We start from the raw sequence: 22,976 nt of genomic DNA, 5'->3' as shown, positions 1-22,976 counted from the left end.
TTGATCGTTGAACAATAGGTCGTGAGTATACTATCTTAGATAAAAATTACAATTTATATCTCCTAACCTATCTCTATCAAAATTACTTGAGATAGTTGTAAGGTAGGGTCGATTCCCAAGGAAACGGGGGTTTAGCACAATTAATAGATATCTAGGATAAATTGCTAGTAACAAATAGGGTGTTGAGATGTAGGCATGAGAAGTCCTATAGACAAACTATCAACTAATGAGTCTAGTATAAGCTAAAAACAAGGGATAAGAAAAAGCACTTCTATATGCAAGTAAAAGGATTAGATTTAAGAGATAACAATGACAAAAGCACTAGGGAGAGGGGGATTCAATCATGAACAATGAATATTAATGAAAACCGATAAGCTAATTCTAGGAGTATAAACTCTACCTAAGATAGTTCATTCTCATGCAACTACTCAAGCAAATTGATGAAATCATTCACACCTAGATTAAATCATTCTCATGCATTCAATCAAGGGCTAGACTCTTGGGATTAGAGGTGCACACACTAACTCCAAGCATATTTTAGCTCAAATCATCAACTCAAGAATAAATCCCAATCAATAATCAATAGATAATAAAATACACATGATTTTCACCCCCTTCCCTAGCTAAAAACCTAAGCTAGAAGAAAAGGAATAGCCATGACAACTAACATAAGCATATATTCGAAATCAACACAACCTAACATGAACCAAGAAAATCAAAAACTAGAGAAACAAAAGTAAAGATTGATATTATAATGATGAAAGATTACCAAATCATCAAAGTAGTAGCGACAATCTAGAAGAAAGCTTGAATATTTGATTACAAAGATTAAACCATGAAGGATAATTGTTTTTCTCTCTCTAGAAAACCTAGATTTTCTCTCTCTAAGTAATGTTTTTTATGCTAATGGAAGAGTGTCCTTAAAATTCAAGCCAAGAGGTATTTATAGTCTTCTCTAAAATAAGGAGAAATGGGCAAAAGAGAGGGCTCTCCATCCAACAGTCGCGCCTTCTCCGAGCTGGGTGCGAGCTGCGCCAGTCCCGCAGTGCCACGCCCGCGGGGTAAAGTGTCGTGCCTGCGGCCTCCTCTCCGTGCTCACGGCTAGCCATCTCTTAGGCATCTCAGAAAGTTTGGATTGCTCGCTTGAAGCCCTGTCCGCGCCCGCGGCTATCTTCCCCGCGCCCGCGGCCCTTCGCTGCTGCGCGCCCTCTCCTTCCTGGCATCTCCACTCCTCTAGCAAGCTTCCTACCAACACTATTTCAACAATTGATCGAAAAATCGCCCGCGAGCGCTAGGAACTGTCAAAACACACGAAAAAGGAGTGAAAGTAGAAGAAAATACAAAAGAAAAGGGAAAACACGAGAGGGAGCTAAAGTAACTCAAATCGAGATAAAATGAGTAAGAAAAGGCATAAGCAAGTGACTATTCCGGGGGAAATCTCTAATGAAATAGGGTAAAATGGTGGCATAAACGCCACACATCAGTCTGCTGGGCTTGGGCTTCTCTGGCCCTACCCGGCACCTCTTCGTCCGTCTTCTCATCCCCTATGTCGGCCCACTCCTCGAAGGGCGCCAGCTGCTGAAGAACGAGTACTTTAGCATCAAATACCTCTATTGCGTATTTGTACCTCAAGTCAAAGAAAGCATAGTCGGTGTCCGGGTGGTTCATGGACCATGCCATCTTCATGCGTGCTTTGCAGCCACGCTCATTCTTGATGACCAGCCGGCTCTGTTCAGCCGAAAGCTGGTCCAGATGCTCCTTCTTGGTCCTTACGTCAGCCGGCTCTGACCGGTTGGCTGTATCAGCAGCAGCCGTCAACTCCCGGATGAGTTCCTCCTGTTTCATCTCCCGGGCTTTAGTTTGGATTTCAAGCATTAGGGAGTTATAATGACAGACATCAAGTAATTCGACTGCCCGTCTTTGAGCATCCCTTACCTCCTCTTGCTTCTTCCGCAAGGGGGTTTTTAACCCTTCAACCCTCAACATTACCTGCAATGTCAGCCAGAAAAGAAGTCAGTTCAGTTATATAACAACCGGGAATGAGAAAAATTGCCCAAAAGTACCCCATCCGTCAAATAGCAAAGTTGCCGAAAAGTACCCAAACCGGTATATTACCTCAGCCAGCAGTGAGGTAATGCGGTCAATATTGACCTGGTGGACACCCAGTATCGTGTCCTCCTTGGACCGGGTGAGGGTCCTCAGCATTCTCTTGGCGTAATTTTGCATATCCGGCCAACGAGAAGTAGTATCTGCATCATGAGAGATATTTTTTAAGTGTTGGGCATAAGCGGCTCTTATATTCAGCCGACTTTCAGAAGAATCCCCCGACTGAGAAGCTTGGGACTTGACTCGAACAGGCCCAAGCGGCCAGGGGGGGTCAAAAGGGAAATCCGTACCTTTGTTTTCAGGCTAAGGGGTGAGACCACCCGCAACCGCATTTGAGTCGGATGCAATAGCAAGCACCCGGCCAGAAGGAACCTCAGGCTCCTTAGATCCGGCCTCAGCCGGCCCTGAGCTTAAACCCAGGCTTTGCAGACTTTTGCCTGCTGTTGTGGGTCTATCAGGAGCCGGCATTCTACCGGCTGAGGTTAGGGCGGGGCCACTTGAGACTCTCCGCCTCTATGAAGCAGGCTGGGGGAGTTCCTCCCCCGGTCTCCTCACCATTTGCCTCAAAGAGCGGGGAACGTTTTAGCTCCCCGTCTGCAAAAGATAACAAAGCAAAAAGTTAGAATCAAGATTGTTTGCAAGACATACAGGCGGCATAAGATCAGCCGGTGCTTACCCCACCGCCTCTAGCCGCAAGTTGGGCCCGTTTCTGCTTGAGTTGCTCCTTCCTTATTTCGGCGGCTGACTTAGCAGGCGTTTTCTTTGGTGGAGTCATCTCAAGTCCTTTCTCTGCAAAATAGTAAAGAAAAAATATGTTAAGAGCATTCAAACACCATACAGGCGGCATAACATGCCGATTAAGAAGTAAACCAACGTTTGTCCCAAAAGGTGCTAAGACCGCAGGCGGAAAAGAACGCCTTGCCTCTGAACCAGTCTGGATGAGGGACCTATAATTTGGGGACAATGATTTGTGTCCCATAATTCAGTGGCATTGTAGTCTTCTTGAACAACCCCGGCTCTATAATGGCATCCCAAGATTCAGCCGGTATCTTGGGGAGGGCACATTTCTTTCCCAATAGAGCCGGGTTCTTGTTGTAACAGCGCAGCCGATGATTTGCAGCCGTAGATGGGGAAGAGACGAAATAAAACATGCTCTTCCAGTTAGTCTATCTGGAGGGCTTCTCCAATGTCATCATGTAATCCGGATGCGTGATTAGTGTGTACCACGCATTCCAGCCGCCTGGGGCACGGCTCAGATAGTGCATGTGCGCGAACGCCTCCCAACTAGGCGTCACGTCCTGCATCTCGCAAGCGACAATATATCCCAAAATATTCACCCAAGAGTTGGGTGTGAGGTGCTTGACGCCAAGGTGGTAACCCCTTAGAATGGCCTTAATCATTTTGTGGAGGGGAAACCGGAGGCCGGCTTTGAATGCCGCCTCATAGCAGCCAAAATAATTTTCGGCATGTTCTAGGTCGTCATCCCAGACGACGGTTGCATCAGCAGGCGGGACACCGACCTCCTATCCGGCCCCTACAGGGCACTTCTCCAAAAAAGCCGGGAGGGTTGCATTTAACGTCACCACATCCCGGGCGCTCATGTGCACCTCCATTGGATTATTTGCTGATGGCCAGTTATAGGCCTCCTCATCGTCTTGAGGGGCATCAGGCGTCATTGTAGACTCCGTTGAGTCAGACTGCTGGACAGTATCCTCACCGCCTGAGCTCATGGGCTCTTCTAATATCTCATCTCCGGGCATGCTAGGTACGCCCGGTTGGTCAAAAGGTACATCCTCAACCGGAGTTCCGGCTGAATCATCTGATTGGTTTCGGGTTCAACCGCCGTTTCCATTGTCCGAGCCATTCTATCCTGCACATGAAAAGAGACGGTCAGATTCCTAGCAGAATTAGGGTGGTCTAAACACCCCCAGACGGCATCCCTAGTCCTAGATTCAGCCGTATCCGGTGAACGGTTGACATCCGCCCTAGGTCGTGCCGTGTGTGTGTTGGGAGAGTCCATTATTCTCTAACCTATGCAACCGGGAAAAACTCAATGTTACGAAGGGCAGAGATGGTACCTTGAAGTGTTGAAGAAGTTTGTAGAAGATCGTTCTCAAAATGTGGCTTGCAGATGCCACATGCGGAAGATTCCGGCTGCTTGTGTTTTAAAAGCTGAAATACAAAGCAAATAGTTAGGCGTTTGTGTAGAAAATCACTCAAAGATACCCCAGACGGTATCAATTAGAATGCAATTTTTGAAGATTGCTCAAAGATACCTCAGGCGGTTTCTATAAAAACCAGTTTATGAAAATGACTCAGAGATACCCCAGACGGTATCTATAGAGTGCATTTATGAAAAATTGCTCTAAGATACACTAGACGGTATCTATTGGGCGCATTTTGAGAAGATTGCCACAAGATACCTAAGACGGTATACGACCGGCTGAGGGTCCATAAGGTGCAGTATTTAAAGAAAATTGCACAAAAATACCCCAGACGACATAAAGCCGGCTGAGGGGTCTTATGTAAGAAAATCAAAAAAGAAAAATTGCTTGAAGATGCCCCAGACGGCACAATGTCGGCTGTAGGTCTATAAAAAGCAAATTATGAAGATTGCTCAGAAATGCCCCAGGCGGAATATTTCTGGCTGTGGGTCCATTGGATGCAAGTTTTGAAGAACAATTGTTTAAAGATGCCCCAGGCGGAATATTTCTGGTTGTGGGTCCATTGGATGCAAGTTTTGAAGAACAATTGTTTGAAGATACCCCAGACGGAATATTTCCAGTTGTGGGTCTGTTGAATGCAAGTTTTTGAAGACAATTGTTTGAAGATATCCCAGACGGAATATTCCCGGCTGTGAGTCTGCTGAATGTAAGTTTTCGAAGACAATTGTTTGAAGATACCCCAGACAGAATATCTCCGGCTGAGGGTCTATGAAATGCAAGTTTGGAAGACAATTGTTTGAAGACGGAACATTACCGGGTGTGGGTCTATGGGATGCAATTTGTGAAATAAATTTCTTTAAAGTGCCTCAGACTGTGTAAGACCGGCTGTGGGTCTAATGCATGCAATTTGTGAAATATAAATTGCTTAAAAGTGCCCTAAACGGTGTAAAACCAGTTGTAGCTCTAGTAAAGTCAAGAAGAAATTGATTAAGTCAGACGGTACCTTAGAAAGGGTAAAAGTACTCAGCCGGTAACCGGATGCATCTGAAAGAAGCTAGTTGCACGAATGAATAGCTGGTGTCAGAGCTTTTTTCTCTCAAGTGATTTTTGTGAAAATTTGCAAAGTAGCAAGTGAGAGGAGGAGGCCTCCAATTTATAGGAGGGGGGGCAGAAGGCAAACTGTCACCTTTACCCTCCAATTCAAATTCGAATCCAAATTCGAATTCAAAAAAAAAATTGGAGGGAAGGAGAAGAACCGTCACCTTCCCGGAATGTGACACGTGTCACAGGCGCCATGTTGCAAGCAACGTCACACCTGTGAGGGGCAAATGTTTGGGGTAAACCCCCCCCCCCCCCATGCCACGTGGCCCAATACCGTGCTGACACGTGGCAGCCCTTCAAAGGCCCGTTAGGATCCAATCAGATGCAGACACGTGGCATTGTAACCCTAATAGGGGGGAGCAGATCTTCATCTGCTATAAATAGATGAAATTCCTCATTTATCACACATTCATAAATACATACACAAAAACCAAGCAATATTAATTGTGGAATCTCTCTGAATTAGGGAGAAAAACCCATTTACTTTCCGTACTTTAACCCATCTAGAATCATACTAACTTGATCGTTAGAGACGGAACTCCACCCAACCGGTGTTTCGTGGTTTTGCATGTACGGACGTCAGGCGCGCATTCCAAGAATTATAACTCTCCCTAGGGACTCCAAAAACCCCGAAACACCCTTGAAGCATGATTCCACGTCATTGAGCAAGAACCCTGAACGGAGCGAGAACCTCACACGCGGCTCCTCCAACGAAGTCCACGTGCGCTCCTGAAACTTGGTCGGTATTAAAGGCTAGGTTAATACGCAATACTACTAAAAAGAGGTACTCCGAGGGTTTTCTCATTGGAGATTCCCTTTTCGAGTTCAACTCTTGCAAATAATTCCCAAGGCATACTTGGCTATATATAGGCATGACATTTCCTTCCCAATGATATTCTATGAATGTGGGACTTTTCATAAAGTGAGAAAAGCTAGTATTTAATTTAATTCTAAATTAAATCAAATAGCATGAACAATAAGCAAACGACATGTGTCAACACACAAGAGAGGGTAGGTGGGAGGACCACCTTGACCTTGGATATCAACGCACAAGGGGTTGCCCCACTTACTTGGGCAACAAGGTCAATGTTGGGTTTCGTAGTGACCCTCACTACGCGGAAAGAAACCCGCCAAGACCCGCCCCCATAATAAATGCAATTAACAAGCAAAACATAATTAAAACATAATTAAGGATAAAAGATTATACCTTTGACGCGTGCTTTGCTCAACTATGAGCTCTTACTTGAACCTCGAAAACACGAGGCCTCCGACGGGATCATACCCTCAAACCCGACCCGAGCGTCCTAAGTCTCGAAGGTTAGTCAGACCTGGACAAATAAAACTATGAGTTTTACGAATCAAGGTTTACTCAAATCAAGAGTTGCCTTTTTAATTCCACTCAAGGTTGTGTCTTTCCCAATACCCATGCCTTTGGTATTTATAGGGAAATGCACCCTTGATTTCCAATCTTCCACCAATGTGGGAGAGTTGGTAAAATCAATAATTTATTTAATTCCAAATTAAATAAATAATTAAGATCTATCACAACGCTACAAGTGGCATAATTATATGCTTATGAGTGATGCCCAAGGTTAGGTGGGGGGGCCATAGCCTTGCTCCCCAAGGACTTGCTTGGTCCCCACACCTACACACAAACCGCCTCAAGGAGGGTTGTGCTGGCTGCCAGCTAGCACCAGCCAGCAGCCTCGCATCCCAGCCAGCCAGTGCGTGCTTGTGTTGGTGTTGGGTGATGCTTGGCGCTGGTGCTGCGTGCTAGTGTTGTGTTGTGCTAGCATGCTGGCACTGGCCCAGCACTCCCACGCAATCCCTCGCACACACACGCTGCTACACACAGACATGCCAGCCAAAGCCACACACTTGCTAGCATACTCCTCGCCCACACGCATACGCACCACATGCATGCGCACCAACAGGCATACGCACCACACGCATTGCTAGCCCAGCCAGAGTGCCTAAGCACGCAAGGGCCTAGCATGCGTGCTGGGCGGTGGTGGGAGGCATGTCATGGCCTGCGATGGTGCGAAGCACACTATGGCCTGCGATGGTGCTTGGCATGCACGCACACGCACATGCGCCAGTGCCCAACACTGCGATGGCTGTGCTTGGTGCGTGTGGCCTTCCATGCGCGCCTAGGCATCATGCTAGGGCTGCGATGGCGCCTAGGCATCATGCTAGGGCTGCGATGGCGCCTAGGCATGATGCTAGGGCTGCGATGAGCTTGCCTAGCCTAGCTACGGCTAAGCTCGTACTTGTCGCTTGTGATTTTGCGACGCTCGGTCTCGACGCCCTTGGCTCGATATCCGACGTCTGTATTTGTAAAACTCGGTCGACTCATTAAATCCTTCAGATTAATTCGTCGTCTCGGATCGGTTGTTCGATTGGGTTCGACCCGAAGGGTTCAGTTAAGATTAAGCTGTAATATTAATTATACCTTAATATTACTGATCGGAAGCGGCCTCCACCTAGGCATTCCGATCACTTAACCTTACTGAAGAATTAGCTCTGTAATAATTCTGAACCCTCTATTAGAATAATACACTTGTTGGAAGGACATCATTCCTTTCAGTCAGCTGCCCGGCCTTGGGCAGTAAGGCCGTTGTCAGCCTTGCGCCACAAGGCTAGGCCTGCTAGCCTTTGCCGCAAGCCACGCTAGTTGTCGCAGGCCCACGCGCATATCGTAAGCCCAACAGCAGCAGCGCAAGCCTAGCAGCAACCCCGCAAGTACTAGCCATTTGCTAGCCTTGCTAGGTAGACCCATCTAAGGCTGCCTTAGCGCGCAGGCCACTAGGCTGTCCTAGCCAGCCCGCAAGCAAGGCCAGCCTAGTTGGGCCTTGGCCTTGCGGTGGCTGCTGCGACTTGCTGGCCTAGTTTTTGCGGCCCTAGTACCTTGTCGTACATACGAGGCATGACTAGGCCTCGTGCTATGCTCGTGATTTTAGCACGATGTGTTGTTTTATTAATCTCTCGTCTCGTTGATTCTTAGAATCGACTCGACGTTTGATGTTCAGCTTTGAAGCTGTAAGCTCGGAATCCGATGTCGGAGTACGTATCATCTTGTTTGACGTATTAAGAGCTTTAGCTTAATTCGTTGACTTAGTTCGGTTACACGCTTGGGTGTAACTCGTTGGGTTCAGTTAAAGGAAAGTTGTGACAGTTTATCTCACTAATCGGAGATGGCCTCTAGTCTTACTTTCCGATCACTTGACTTCACTGAATAATTAACTCTGAAATTGAGAACCCTCTATCGAAATGATACACTTGTTCGAAGGACACCATTCCTTTTAGTTCACTGCCGAGCTATGCTAAATTTGTTGATTCATATATACTTCGTAATATTTATTGGTTGTTACTTGACAGTGCAATGGATTGTCTCTTTAGCTTTTTGGTAAGCCCCCTTTGCCGTCTAAACATCACATTTTAACCTTTACTTTCTTTTGTTTAATGCATTGCCAGAAACTAAGTTGATGTCTTTAATTCTGTTGTTACAGTTTGAATGCATCCTATCTAGTATACAGGTTACATGTGTTCTAGTATACAACTTAGGCCACTTTTGATTGAATAGGTGTAGTAAGAATTATTCTTGTTCGATATTGTGATAGTTTTTTCTTTCGTTTTGTTTCACTTTTGGAAACTGAGTTATGTTTGTTGTTGTTACAGCTTGCATGGTAACTAGTATACAGCTTGGGGCAACTTTGATTCTTAACCGATAATAAGGCACCAATTTTCTGATTTACCTGGAACAACTAGATGATTTCGTTATTACAGTTCTACGAAGTATTTGCTTAAAGTTAGTACTTTCTTAGTTTTATTGTGAAGTACTCGTTTGCATTTAAATTGATAGCATAGTTGTTCTTATTCGTTATCTCGTGGAAGTTTTAATCATTTTGATAATTTTGGCGTTCCTTTGAGGGACCAAAAAAACAACCCGTATGCCTAGTTGCAATACAAAATTGATATGCCTATTGAATTTGAAGTTGATCCATTCCAATTGTTATCACATGATATCCAAATCTCAATTGATAGCTTAGGAACTAACAAACTCTTAAATAGACATGGTTCACATTAATTTATTGTGGACCACGTTAAAATTATGGTTAGTATATTTAATATTAGGGTCAATATGTTTAATATAAAGCCACTTGCACACGTGTAGAACCTAGGGTCCACAATAATATTATTGTGAACTAGGTCCACACAAGTTTACAAATAACTCTCAAATAGGTAGTAGTTTCAAAAAAAAGGGAAATTATTCTAATGATTTAATAGTTATTACTATAAAAAAACATGTTCAAGAAAGTTGCTCATTAAGTTGTCTAAAAGGTACGTATTATTTTACGACTTTTCCAAACAACTACAATTAAATTTGAAGAAATTTGAATAAATACATAATGTTATAAGAAGAGGTTTTAATGTTAAAGTATGAAAAATTGCGTGTTTCAAATTTTAGATGAGACAAATATAAAACTTAGAATGTAATTTTATATACTTCGTATATGAAGTAATTAAACTTGTTATTCCTCCGTATTACTTCTTATTTATTAAAAAAAGTAAACTTATTAATAATTGATAAATATAGTAGTATAAGAACTTAAGTAAAATAAACAAAAACTTGAGTATAGATGGATCAAATAATTTTGCTTAAGTTAAAAAAAATAAGTAAATAATAGGTTGAGTTTAAAATCATGGTCGGGTCAAAATCAAGTTGGATTAAAATCAGATCAGATTAAATTTGGGTAGGGTCAATATCAATTCGGGTTAAAACAGATCAAATTAAATTGATTATTTGTCGGGTTAATTTCGGACCGGGTTGAGTTAAAGTCGATTCGATTAAATTGAATTCGGGTTGAATTAAGAACGAGTCAATTCGGTGTTGGTTTAAGTTCGGATTGGGTCAAATCAGTGCCGATTTGAGTCCATGTCCGTTATAGATCGGGTTTGAAACCTGAAATATTCGAGTCAAATCAAATCAGTTATAGTTCAAAAGTGATGGTTTTTTTGGGTCCATTTAGTTTTGTCACCTCTATACTCCCTTCGTAATTTATTACTTGCTCCATTTTTCTATGCGCGGAATTTTAGGAGGAATAATAGAAAGTAATAAAATAAGATATGAGAGGAGCTGGTTGAGAATAAAACAAATTTAAAAAAGCAAAAATGAGCATAAGTGACAAGGAGAGAGAACATAAAAAATATTAAAATATGATATAAGGCAACTACTAGCGGGGAAGAAATTAGTAAAAAATCTGCTAAAAGTTTTTAAAAATGAAAATGAAGCAAGTAATAAAACACAGCACAAAATAAAAGTAAAGCAGGTATTCCCTCCATGTTTTAATAAGTGTTACATTTTGACCAATCATGCATGCCGAGACACGACTTTGACCATTAATTTATCTAATTATATGTTAGTAAAATCATTGGATATTTTGATATTATAAAAATAAATATTATAACGAATCTAACATTGTATTATATAATAACATTTGTTTTTTTTTTTTGTATATAAAAGTAAATTAATCAATTCAAAACCATTATCTGAATAGTTAAAAAGGCCAAATTGTAATACTTATTAAAAAACAACGGGAGTAATAAAATATAGAGAAGGTACGACTCTACGAATATGAAAGTGTACAGCTGGCTGAAGCGGGCCGAACACACTAGAAAGGCTAGGGGTGTCCGTTCGGTTTTTGTTTTGCATTTAAGCCGCCAAATCCGAAATATAATTCGATTATCAATTTTCCAATCAGATCCGATCTGAATTTTCCTCCCAATCCAATCCGAATTAAAATTCAGTTATTTGGATCCGATCTGAAAATCCAAATAAAAGTACGTTAATTTTTAGCGCCTAATACAATTATAAAAAATAAGGCATTAATATTAATACAAGTCTTCAAAATCATGACTAAAATTAATAGTTCAACATCAAGTCATTATACAAAGTCTCCTAATTTATTGTTAGGTTTCGTAGTGTCCAACACTACGCGGAATTAAACCCTCCCAAAATCCGCGTGCTTTTAATCAACAATCGCATAATTAATTAACTAAGAGAGAGAGAGAAAGACGATCATACCCTTGACGCGTGCTTCGCTCCTTTTAAAGCTCGTACTTGAAAGCGTTAGCTCCGTAAATGTGTAAGCCTCCAATGGCTCTCACCCTCGAGACCCGACCCGAACGGTCCCTACCCCGAAGATTAGTCGGGGCTAGACCAAGATACTTAGAGTATTAGAATTAAGTTATTCTCTTCTTGGAGATCCCTTAAAATTCACAACTCAAGTATCCTTTCCCAATCCCAAATGATTGGTATTTATAGGGAAGGGAGCCTTAAATTCCAATCTCCCATCAATGTGGGAGAGTTGGTAAAAATGCACTTTTTCAATTTATTTTAATTCAAAATCAAATTGAAAATGATAGTGAATCAACAAACGCCAAGTGTCAAGAGGTGAGCAAGGGGGTTAGGTGAGGACCACAAGTTGGGGGGACCAAACTCCCCTCGCTCCCCAAGCAATCCACCACAAACCGAGTGCCCACCATGCATGAGCAGGCTACGCATGAGCTGGCTGGCAGCCTGCCTTAGCTGCCAAGGCTGCCTCGCTGGCGCCTAGCACCATGGCTAGGCTTGCCAGCCAGCCCGCATATGCATGCGCACAGCAAGCATGCCACGAACGCTATGTGGGTTGTTGCTGCTGCTGCGTTTCGTATGCTAGACACTGCTTGCTCGGCAGCAAGTACGAGCAGCCCACATGCATGCCACGCTTGCTAGCGGGCTGCTGCTGGGTGCATCGCTAGCAATGCCCAGCGTGCCACAATAGCACCTGGTATTGCTTGCGAGGGGTGATGCTCGCCCTTGCACGCCAGCTGCTTGATGCCTTTTCCAAGGCCTTGACTAGCCCATACATGCATGCTGGAGCTAGCGTGTGTGCGACTAGGCGCACCAACCTCGCAAGCATGCTCGGCCAGCAAGCCTAGCACGCACATGCATGTTTGGCTTGAGGTATAGCCATGCGATGCAGTTGGTGCCCTATGCTAGCCTAGCACTCGCATGGCTAGGCCAATGCGAGGCTACGGCTCAGCTAGAACTTGTCATTTGCTTGATTTCTCGTCTCGTCGAATTCTAAGTTCGACTCGACTTACAACGCTCGGTTTCGAAGCTCTAAGCTCGATATTCAACGTCTTTGTTCGTAATACTCTAATGACTCATCTAATCCTAAGGATTAATTCATCGCCTTGGATCGGTTACTCGATAGGGGTGTGACTCGAAGGGTTCAGTCAAGATTAAGCTATAATATTAATTGTACATTAATATTACTGATCGGAAGAGGCCTCCACCTAGACATTCTAATCACTTGACCTCACTGAATAATTAGCTTTCTAATAACTCTGAACCCTCTATCGGAATAATACACTTGTTGGAAGGACACCATTCCTTTCAATCTCCCACTTGTCCTTCTAAACAAGTGTGTAGTTAGTGTATAACCCATTTCCTATGTCACTTAATGTCTCTTCATGAACCATACGCTAAGATTCTTCGTCATCTTTATTACGTCCAGAAGTGTTTCTCGATTTCCCAATTCGACTGTCAATAAGCAAATGATTTCTAAAATCCATCTGAGCACGGCCCTTCATTTTCACAGTCTCTCTGTTCGAGAGGCCTTGTAAACAACAAAGACATGTTACCTATTATTAATAGGGGGACATTCCTAGTCTTGTATTGTTAGCTTCCCTTACTAAGAGGACCTAGCCGCCCGAGTGTTGCCGTAATAATCCCCATTAACGGCTGATTTTTTACAACATCAAAACGGACTAGTACTAAAACAAGAGAACTTACAATACTCATGGTCGAGGAAAAAGGTTTCGATAGCTATAATGAGAAATATACTTATGAGGATTTTAAATCTCTTAAAGTATTCTCATAAGTCGATCTGGTATAGTTCCAAACCAATACCTGAGCAAATGATTTATGACAATCATGTCCTTGTAGCACAAGAAACGGTGCTATAAATCATACTACACACTAATCTCAATTGGTCATTAATCGTCCACTATTTAAATGACCTTGATTAGGGATAATTTTCGATTGAAATATTCAATGTTCACTTAACAGGTGTTTCTTTATCCAAGACATGGTCTTGATACCCTGTTTTGAATATTCGCATAAATCGAGTGGACTCATTATTTAATTCTAAACCACAATAAAATAGAAATGGAGCGACAATAATTTTGCAGAAAAATTAAATTACTCCAAAAATGAATGGTTTAACATAGTGTTTTACATTAAAGCCTCAAATTTAATTAAAACACATGAATAGGGAAATCAAAGCCAGTCTCCAACATGCCTAATTCCCATTGCCTCAACGTGCTTGTTGTGTTTCACTTGAGGCAAAGGTTTAGTGAGTGGATCGGCTAAATTTCTGTCTGTTCCAATCTTACAAATTCTGATTTCACCCTCGGACTTCCAATCCCTTATCATATGAAATTGCCTCTTGACATGTTTGACCTTCTGATGTTCCCTTGGCTCCTTGGCCTGAGAAATAGCTCCATTGTTATCACAATAGAGGTCTATCAGACCCTTGATTGAAGGTACAACATCAAGTTCACCAATGAACTTGCGAATCCAAACTGCCTCCTTAGCTGCTTCTGAAGCTACCAAGTTTTCGGCTTCAGTTGTAGAATCTGCAGTTGTGCTTTTCTTAGCACTCCTCCAACTAAACGCTCCTCCATTTAGAAAGAATATGTATCCTGACTGCGACTTGGAGTCATCTCTGTTAGTCTAGAAGCTTGCGTTGGTATAACCTTCAACAACCAAATCATTACTTCCACCATAAACCAGGAATTTATCCTTGTTCCTTTTCAGGTACTTTAGGATATTCTTGGCCGCAGTCCAATGCGTCTCTCCTGGGGCTGATTAGTATCAGCTCGTAGCACTCAAGGCGTACGATACATCCATCCTAGTACATATCATGGCACACATGATCGATCGAATAAGCAAGGCATATGAGATCTTATTCATCCTCACTCGCTCATCAGGTGTCTGTGGACATTGCTTCTTGCTGAGAGTTATGCCATGTGACATGGGTAGGTGCCCTCTCTTGGCCCTTTCCATGTTGAATCGTGCCAGTACCTTATCAATATAAGTACTTTGGCTCAATCCAATCATATTTTTAGATCTATCTCGATAGATCTTGATGCCCAATATGTATTGTGCCTCTCCTAAATCCTTCGTTGAAAAACACTTTCCAAGCAAGGCCTTTACGGACTCTAACATTGGAATGCTATTTCCAATGACCAATATGTCATCGACATATAAGACGAGGAATGCGATGTCACTCCCACTGACCTTCTTGTAAACATAAGATTCATCTGGATTTTTGATAAAACCAAACTTATTGTGGCTTCATCGAATCGCAGATTCCAACTTATGATGCATGCTTTAATCCATAAATGGACTTCTTAAGCTTGCATACCTTTCAGCATTGCTTGGATTAACAAAACCTTCAGGATGTGTCATGTGTAAAGTTTCTTCCAAAATCCCATTAAGGAAGGCGGTTTTGACATCCATTTTCCATATTTCATAATCATAATATGCTGGAATTGCTAGGATAATCTGGACGGACTTAAGTATGGTGACTGGCGAAAAGGTTTCATCATAATCAACGCCGTGAATTTGCCTGTAACCTTTTGCCACCAATCTATCTTTTTATATAGATACATTTCCATCTTTGTCGGTTTTCAACTTGAAAATCCATTTGCAACCGATAGGTGTATAACCTTCGGGCAAATCAACCAAGTCCCAGACTTGATTTTCAAACATGGAGTCCATCTCGGATTTCATGGCCTCTTACCATTTTGTAGAGTCGGGGCTCGTCATAACTTGTTTGTACAACGCTGGCTCATCTCCATCCATAATTAGGATGTCTTGATCTTTGGTTAAGACAACACTGAGGTATCTGTCTGGTTGAGATCCTGGTCGTTGCTACCTACGCAGGGTAATAGGTTGAGCATTTGCATTGTCGGTTTGACTTTGCACATTGTCGGTTTAACTCTGACCAATGTCAACAGTTGCTTCTAAAGCACTTTGATTGTCAATTTTGTCAGGTTGACTTTGTTGCTCGTCCTCTCGAACTTCATCGAATTTGATTTTCCTCCCACTTGTCATTTTGGAAAGGTGTTCCTTCTCCAATAAGACACCATCACGAGCAACAAACACTTTGTTCTCGGATTTGTTGTAGAAGTAATACCCCTTAGTTTATTTTGGGTATCTCACAAAGAAACACTTGTCTGATTTTGGGTGAAGTTTGTCAGAAATTAATCTCTTGACATACTCTTCGCAACCCCAAATATTAAGAAAAGACAATCGTGGAGGTTTCTTCGTCCATAATTCATATGGAGTCTTTTAGACAGCTTTTGGCGGAGCTCGGTTCAGGTTTAGTGCCGCGGTTAGAAGTGCGTGTCCCAGAAAGAGATAGGAAGATCACTAAGACCCATCATTGATTAGACCATGTCTAACAAGGTTCGATTCCTCCTTTCAGACACTACGTTTCATTGTAGAGTTCCGGGAGGTGTCAATTCTGAGAGAATACCATTTTCTTTCAGATGATCATTGAATTCGTGGCTATAATACTCGCCACCTCGATTCGATCGAAGTGCTTTAATTTTCTTGACTAGCTGATTTTCCACTTCGCTCTAAAACTCTTTGAATTTCTCAAAAGATTCAGATTTGTTCGACATAAGGTAGACAAATCCATATCTACTAAAGTCGTCCGTGAAGGTGATGAAATATCGACAACCATGCCTCGCGAGTGTACTCATTGGTCCACATACATCCGTATGTATAAGGCCCTATAAGTCACTAGCCCTTTCTCCTAACTTGGAGAATGGTTTCTTTATCATCTTGCCTAATAAACATCCTTCGCAATTTTCGAATGACTCTAAGTCGAATGAGTCAAGAATACCTTTATGAAGAAGTTTCTTGATGCGTTTGATGTTAATGTGGCCAAGACGACAATGCCACAAGTAGGTTAGATTCGACTCAATGGTCTTAGCTCTTTTGGGGTTATCATCAACATTATAAACCTTTTTGTCTAGAGAAAGCACATAAAGACCATTTTCTAAATGTGCCTTACCAAATAAAACACTATCAAAATAAAACGAACAACAATTGTCTTTTATCCGAGATTCAAATCCCTTGGCGTCCAACGCCGAAATTAAAATAATGTTTTTGGTAACTCTTAGAACATGATAACAATTGTCAAGTTCTAGAACAAGCCTAGAGGGCAAAGACAAACTAAGAGTTCCAATGGATACGGCTGGCATCCTAGCTCCGATACCACTGTTAGGTTTCGTAGTGTCCAACACTACGCGGAATGAAACCCTCCCAAAATCCGCACACAAATTAAAATAACTAAGCAAGCATATTAGTTAACAATCACATAATTAATTAACTAAGAGAGAGAGAGAAAGACGATCATACCCTTGACGCGTGCTTCGCTACTTTTAGAGCTCGTACTTGAAAGTGTTAGCTCCGCAAATGCGTAAGCCTCCAACGGCTCTCACCCTCGAGACCCGACCCGAACAGTCCCCGACCCTGAAAGTTAGTCCGGGCTAGACCAAGAAACTTAGAGTATTAGAATTAAGGTATTCTCTTCTTGCAGATCCCTTAAAATTCACAACACAATTGTCCCTTCCCAATCCCAAATGATTGGTATTTATAGGGAACGGAGCCTTGAATTCCAATCTCCCATCAATGTGGGAGAGTTGGTAAAAATGCACTTTATTCAATTTATTTTAATTCAAAATCAAATTGAAAATGCAAGTGAATCAACAAACGCCAAGTGTCAAGAGGTGAGCAAGGGGGTTAGGTGAGGACCACAAGGGGGGGACCAAACTCCCCATGCTCCCAAGTAATCCACCAAAAACCGGGTGCCCACCATGCATGAGCTGGCCACGCATGAGCAGGCTTGTAGCTTGCCTTGGCTGCCAACGCTGCCTCGCTGGCACTTAGCACCATGGCTGGGCTTGCTAGCTAGCCCGCATATGCATGCGCACAGCAAGTAGGCCACGCACGCTATACGGACTGCTAGCTCAGCAACGAGTACGAGCAGCCCAACACGCATACCATGCTTGCTAGCAAGCTGCTGCTGGGTGCATCCCTCGCTAGCGATGCCAGCGGGCTACGCTAGCCACCTGGTGTGTTGCATGCGAGGGGTGATGCTCGCCCTTGCGCGCCAGCTGCTTGATGCCTTCGCCAAGGCCTTGACTAGCCCAACCATGCATGGTGGAGCTAGCGTGCGTGCGACTTGGCGCACCAACCCCGCAAGCATGCTCGACCTGCGAGCCTAACACGCACATGCATGCTTGGCTTGCGGCCTAGCCATGCAATGCTTTTGGTGCCCTATGCTAGCCTAGCACTTGCATGGCTAGGCTAATGCAAGGCTACGACTTTGCTAGAACTTGTCGTTTGCTTGATTTCTCGTCTTATCACGACGCTCGGTTTCGACGCTCTAAGCTCGATATCCGACGTCTTTGTACGTAATATTCTAATGATTAATCTAATCCTTTGGATTAATTCGTCGCCTCGGATCGGTTACTCGATTGGGGTGTGACTCGAAGGGTTCAGTCAAGATTAAGTTGTAATATTAATTGTACATTAATATTATTGATCGGAAGCGACCTCCACCTAGACATTCCGATCACTTGACCTCATTGAATAATTAGCTTTCTAATAATTCTGAACCCACTATCGGAATAATACACTTGTTGGAAGGACACCATTCCTTTCATTTATTTTATGTGATAGTAAGTATTTGGGGTAAATTTTAAAAGCCCAATCATAAAACAAAGAAATCCATGTTCATACAAGCTTAATTTTATAATTCGGTTTTCGATTTTATTTGGATCCAATTAGGATCTATCAGATCTAATCCGAAAATTCGAATTTTTCAAAAAACTCGATCCGATTTAAAGTTCAGATCCGATCCGAATTGATAATTTGATTTGAATTGTATTGAATTTTGGTTTTAATCCGAATTATAGACACCCATAAGAACGGCAGACAATAAATGCTATTAAAATATTTGACGCTACCATGGCACCAATAGGACAGCGCCAGCCAAAATGAAAATATTGCCAACTACTTTTCTTTTCTAAATTTCTACTATGATGAAAACGTTAACACATGTGGGAAACCCACATTTAAACCAATGCTAACTGTTAATCCCATTTTTGTTTTAATTTAAAAACCACGCTCCACATGTTCTAAAATTTCGTGTTCAGCTCACCCCTTTAGATTCCACCCAATTTCCAAAAATATTAAAAAAAAAAACAAAGAAATTCTTCTACTCCCCTCTGCATCTATCTCCAGCATGATTGGGTATGAACAATAATTCCCACAAAAGAAAAAAGATGTTGAGAAATAACAAAGCAGAAAAGGAAGAATTAGAGAAGTTAACAGCACAACAAAATAATGGGTACTTGAAGAAATATGCACCCACAAACTTATTAAGATTAGCAGTATGTTTAATGGTATTTATTGCTGGTGTTGCTACTGGTTTAGTTTCAAGCTCACAACGGTCAACGATTAGCCTTGAGAATTATACAAAGATCTACACCGCCGTTCGTGGCGGCGATCCAACGAATGATAATAATTGTGCGTTTAACAAACAAAATTCTAATTGTGAGAATATTAATTGTTTGCGTTTAGATAATGTAGTTCATCCGAAGAAATTGAGTCATGATCTATCTGATCAGGAGTTGGTATGGAGAGCTTCATTGGTCCCTAAAGTTGTAGGTTACCCTTTTAAAAGGGTACCTAAAGTTGCCTTTATGTTCTTGACAAGGGGTCCTTTGCCATTGTTGCCTTTGTGGGAGAAGTATTTTGCAGGACATGATGGATTTTTTTCTATTTACGTGCATACTCAAGCTGGATTTGTGTTCGATGTGCCTCCAGATTCTGTCTTCTTCGGCCGCCAAGTTCCTAGTAAGGTACGTTTTTAAAGTTTGTAAAGTGATGTAGATGGGATTTGATTCGACCTGGTCAATAATTTTAACAACTAAGATAGATGATGTTCACACATCTCTAATTAAAGTAATTAGTTGTATAAATTAACAAGTACTGTATTTATTATATGTTGTGGGGATCAAAATTTAGTGATAAAAGAATTAATTTAGTCTTTGCGATTAGTTTCTTTGCTAAGGAATGAAGTAATTTTGTGTTTGATAACGAATTCTGGTTGCTTGAAATGAGCAATGGTACTTGTCTATTTATGGAAATTATGGCATTTCTGGATAGTCAAAGAGTTATCTTAATTGATGGAGTAATGGAGGAATAGGTAGATACTAGATAGTAATTCTGGCTCTGGCTATTGAAGGGTGATCACATTGCAATGAAGGATTGCATTTTAAGGGTGATTTAGTAGCTGTAATTTGTTTTGATGAGATATTGGTTAGTGAAATGTAATTGTTAGGATTTTGTTTTTCTTTTTTAGATCCTATTAAGCTAGATGATTTAAGAAGTAAAGGAAACAATATATACTACAAGCACTTGAAAAAATCTACTATAAAAATTACTTAAGAGTGCAGCCCTTTTTAAGACAGCACCTTCAGTAAGAGGTAGGGGTAACTTTGTTTGTCATGGATGTCTCCTACCAGGCTACCACTGAAGTCGCATCGTGATTTTTTTTGGGGACATACTAGCCAAGGTTACTCCTGGTTCAGTGGTTGTTAGATGTAGATGAACTAGGGCCTTATAAGTGTGTCTGCAGAAGTGCAGAACTGCAGATCACTCGTACCTGGTCTGCTGCTCAACCTAGGGTATAATGATTTCATTAATTTGATTTTCAGTCCCTGGATCTGGTTGACTGGTTCTGACTCGAATCATTTCATTAGAGATGTCCCGGTAGAAGTACAGGACTGCATCTTTTCTGAGTATATCAGTTTGGAATTCTTCACACATCTTAGCTCACGATAGCTAGCTTGTACTCCTATATTACTTAAATTGTGCATCTGGATAACTGTAGACCATGTCATGTTGCTTTCTTAAGAGGAAACGAAGAGAGTTTGTCTAATTTATCAATCATTTGATGCAGTAAACCAAGTATCCAAGTGGAATGTTATGGAAATGAATTATCTAAGAGTACATTCTCCTTAGCTTAATTTTGCTTAACTGATAGAGTTATTATTTTTGCCTAACTTTCCTTTGTTCCTTTTTAAGCTACACATCTTGATTTTGAGCACTACAGTTACTTTAATACTTTGATATATACTAAAAAAAATATATATTCATATGAAGCCTTATTATATTCATATTATTATGTATTTCCTCTGTTCTTTTTTACTTGACCCGCTTTGACTTTTATACTATTCACCACCCCTCTTTTGGCCGTATTATGTGACTAATATGTCAGGAAAAACATATTTATGTGGGATCTTTTTGAATTCGTCTCAATAAGTATTATCATATTTAGTAATATATAACTTTTATAATTTTTGCTTATGTAGAATTAAAGTTATTGATCGTTAAAGTTTTGCATTGACAAACGCGATAAAAGAACAGAGGAAGTATATTACAATTATTAGGTTTTATTTTTTATTTTTTTATTTTTTTATTTTATTTTGTAATTGAAGATATTATGATTCAAATTTTAGCGTTGGCAAACGTGACTAAATAAATGTGTCAACTATAAAGACACGAATGATGTATTTTATTGAGCTTAGCTCAGTTTTGCAGAACTTAGAATTGGTTTATTATATCATCAATCATGCTAGAATAAAAATTTAGTGTTAATGTTGTATATAATTCAATCATACCCTTACTAGCTTAGTTGTAGACTTTTTATTGTTGTTGATTAATTCATCTTGGAGACATGAGGTATAAAAAGTCTACAACTGTTCCGAAGGCATAGCTCAACTGCTCTTTGTAATGTTTATTATAGTTGTGTTATTTTGATTCTGTCCCATTGTTTGATTCAATTGATGGCATGTAAAAAATTTGATCATAAACCCTTAATGTTTTTTTAAAACAATGACATTTTTTTTTTCTTTTTGACACTTTCAAATGGTATGGTTACAAATAATTCAGGATTGAGTATATGCACTGCAGATTGGTTACTAAGATAGAATGGTAATGAATCGTTGAGGTGCAATTACTATGTTCAAATTAATCTCTTTTCTATGAACTAGATATTGTTTGATTTTAATGTTCATTAGCTTTTTCTCTGAAGTCTGAACTGATACTGCAGTATCTGAAAAAAAGATGATAAAATTATTTCATTTAAATTTACATGCAGGAAGTTTCTTGGGGTGATGTATCACTAGCAGATGCAGAGAAGAGGCTTCTAGCCAATGCTCTCCTAGACTTCTCAAATGAGCGTTTTGTGCTCCTCTCTGAAAGTTGTATCCCGGTTTACGATTTTCAAACAGTTTACAAATATCTCACTAAATCTGCACACAGTTTTGTGGAGTCATATGATGATACAAGCCGTTTTGGCAGGGGCCGCTATGATCGACATATGAGACCCAACATCACGGTAGAACAATGGAGAAAAGGGGCTCAGTGGTTCGAGATTAGACGAGATTTGGGTATTGAAATTATATCAGATTACAAGTACTATGATCTGTTTAGGAAATACTGCCATCCACCTTGCTTTCCTGATGAGCATTACATTGCTACGTACCTCAACATATTCCATGCTCCGCTTAATTCTAATCGCACCTTGACTTGGGTAGATTGGTCTTTGGGAGGACCTCATCCCACAACCTTTGTAAGAGAGAATATTACAGAAGGTTTTATACAGAATATCAGAAATTATAAGAAAAAATGTTTGTATAATTTTAAGAGTACAACTGTATGTTACCTTTTTGCTCGCAAGTTTGCTCCAAGTACACTGGAGCCCTTGCTCAATTTAAGTTCAAAGGTAATGGGATTTTGAAAACTTTTAGTTAAACTATAAATTATTGCCATATTCATATAATTTTCCTTTGGATGAAGAGCTACTTCTAGTCTTTCTTGTGCATTGATACGGAGTATAACGCTTCACTAGTACGTAGTCTTATATATGTCTTATACTAGTACAACATTTTTTATAAAATTTTTATTGTGGCTGCTTTATTGGAAAGACAATTAATATCAAAATTTGTCTAGTTAATGCTTCTTTCTTTCTCCAGTTGGAATTGATATGGATTAGTATGTGAACCGTGCAGTGCACATTATCAGTGAACTACAAATCCCACAGATTAAATGACAGTGTATGTCTTGTGTGGCTGACCAAAATCGAAACTTTCGTGTGGCACCAGTAACGGAGTCCAACACAGCAAAACGGAACTTCTCAAAACTTGCTGACACTCTTTTCCATGAATAAAACGTGTAAATACCTAAAATCCTTACTTAAATGAGCGCCAACTCTCTTCTTTTCTAACCAAAGACACATTATTACAATCGAGTACACATCAACACAGAGCAAAAAGTTACCATAACAAAAGAATCACAAATTTTCCAGATTCCCCGGATCAATGAAATTGAAAATTTGAGATTCATTAAGGAAATTAGAAATTGAGAGCAGAAATAAACAAATCAAAGAAAACATACTTGCCAACAGT

General features: G+C 40.9%; 1 protein-coding gene across 1 annotated transcript; it reads left to right on the top strand.

The window, feature by feature from the left end:
* Window positions 1-18,387: 18,387 nt before the first annotated feature.
* LOC110687966 lies at window positions 18,388-22,382 on the top strand. Its single transcript, XM_021864626.1, has 2 exons — window positions 18,388-19,364; window positions 21,668-22,382. Exons 1-2 carry the CDS (start codon window positions 18,756-18,758, stop codon window positions 22,307-22,309), a joined length of 1,251 nt encoding a protein of 416 aa, XP_021720318.1. The 5' UTR covers window positions 18,388-18,755; the 3' UTR covers window positions 22,310-22,382.
* Window positions 22,383-22,976: the final 594 nt, after the last annotated feature.

The sequence above is a fragment of the Chenopodium quinoa genome, unplaced genomic scaffold (genome assembly GCF_001683475.1).
Source record: "Chenopodium quinoa cultivar QQ74 unplaced genomic scaffold, ASM168347v1, whole genome shotgun sequence".
Taxonomy (NCBI): Eukaryota; Viridiplantae; Streptophyta; class Magnoliopsida; order Caryophyllales; family Amaranthaceae; genus Chenopodium; species Chenopodium quinoa.
Note: the sequence above shows the minus strand (reverse complement) of the source record. Positions and strands in the feature narration are given on the sequence as shown.

Coding starts and splice junctions, on each gene's coding strand:
- LOC110687966 (XM_021864626.1), top strand. CDS start 18,756: ATGAACAATAATTCCCACAAAAGAAAAAAGATGTTGAGAAATAACAAA. Junction 19,365..21,667: donor GCCGCCAAGTTCCTAGTAAG/GTACGTTTTTAA, acceptor ATTTACATGCAG/GAAGTTTCTTGGGGTGATGT.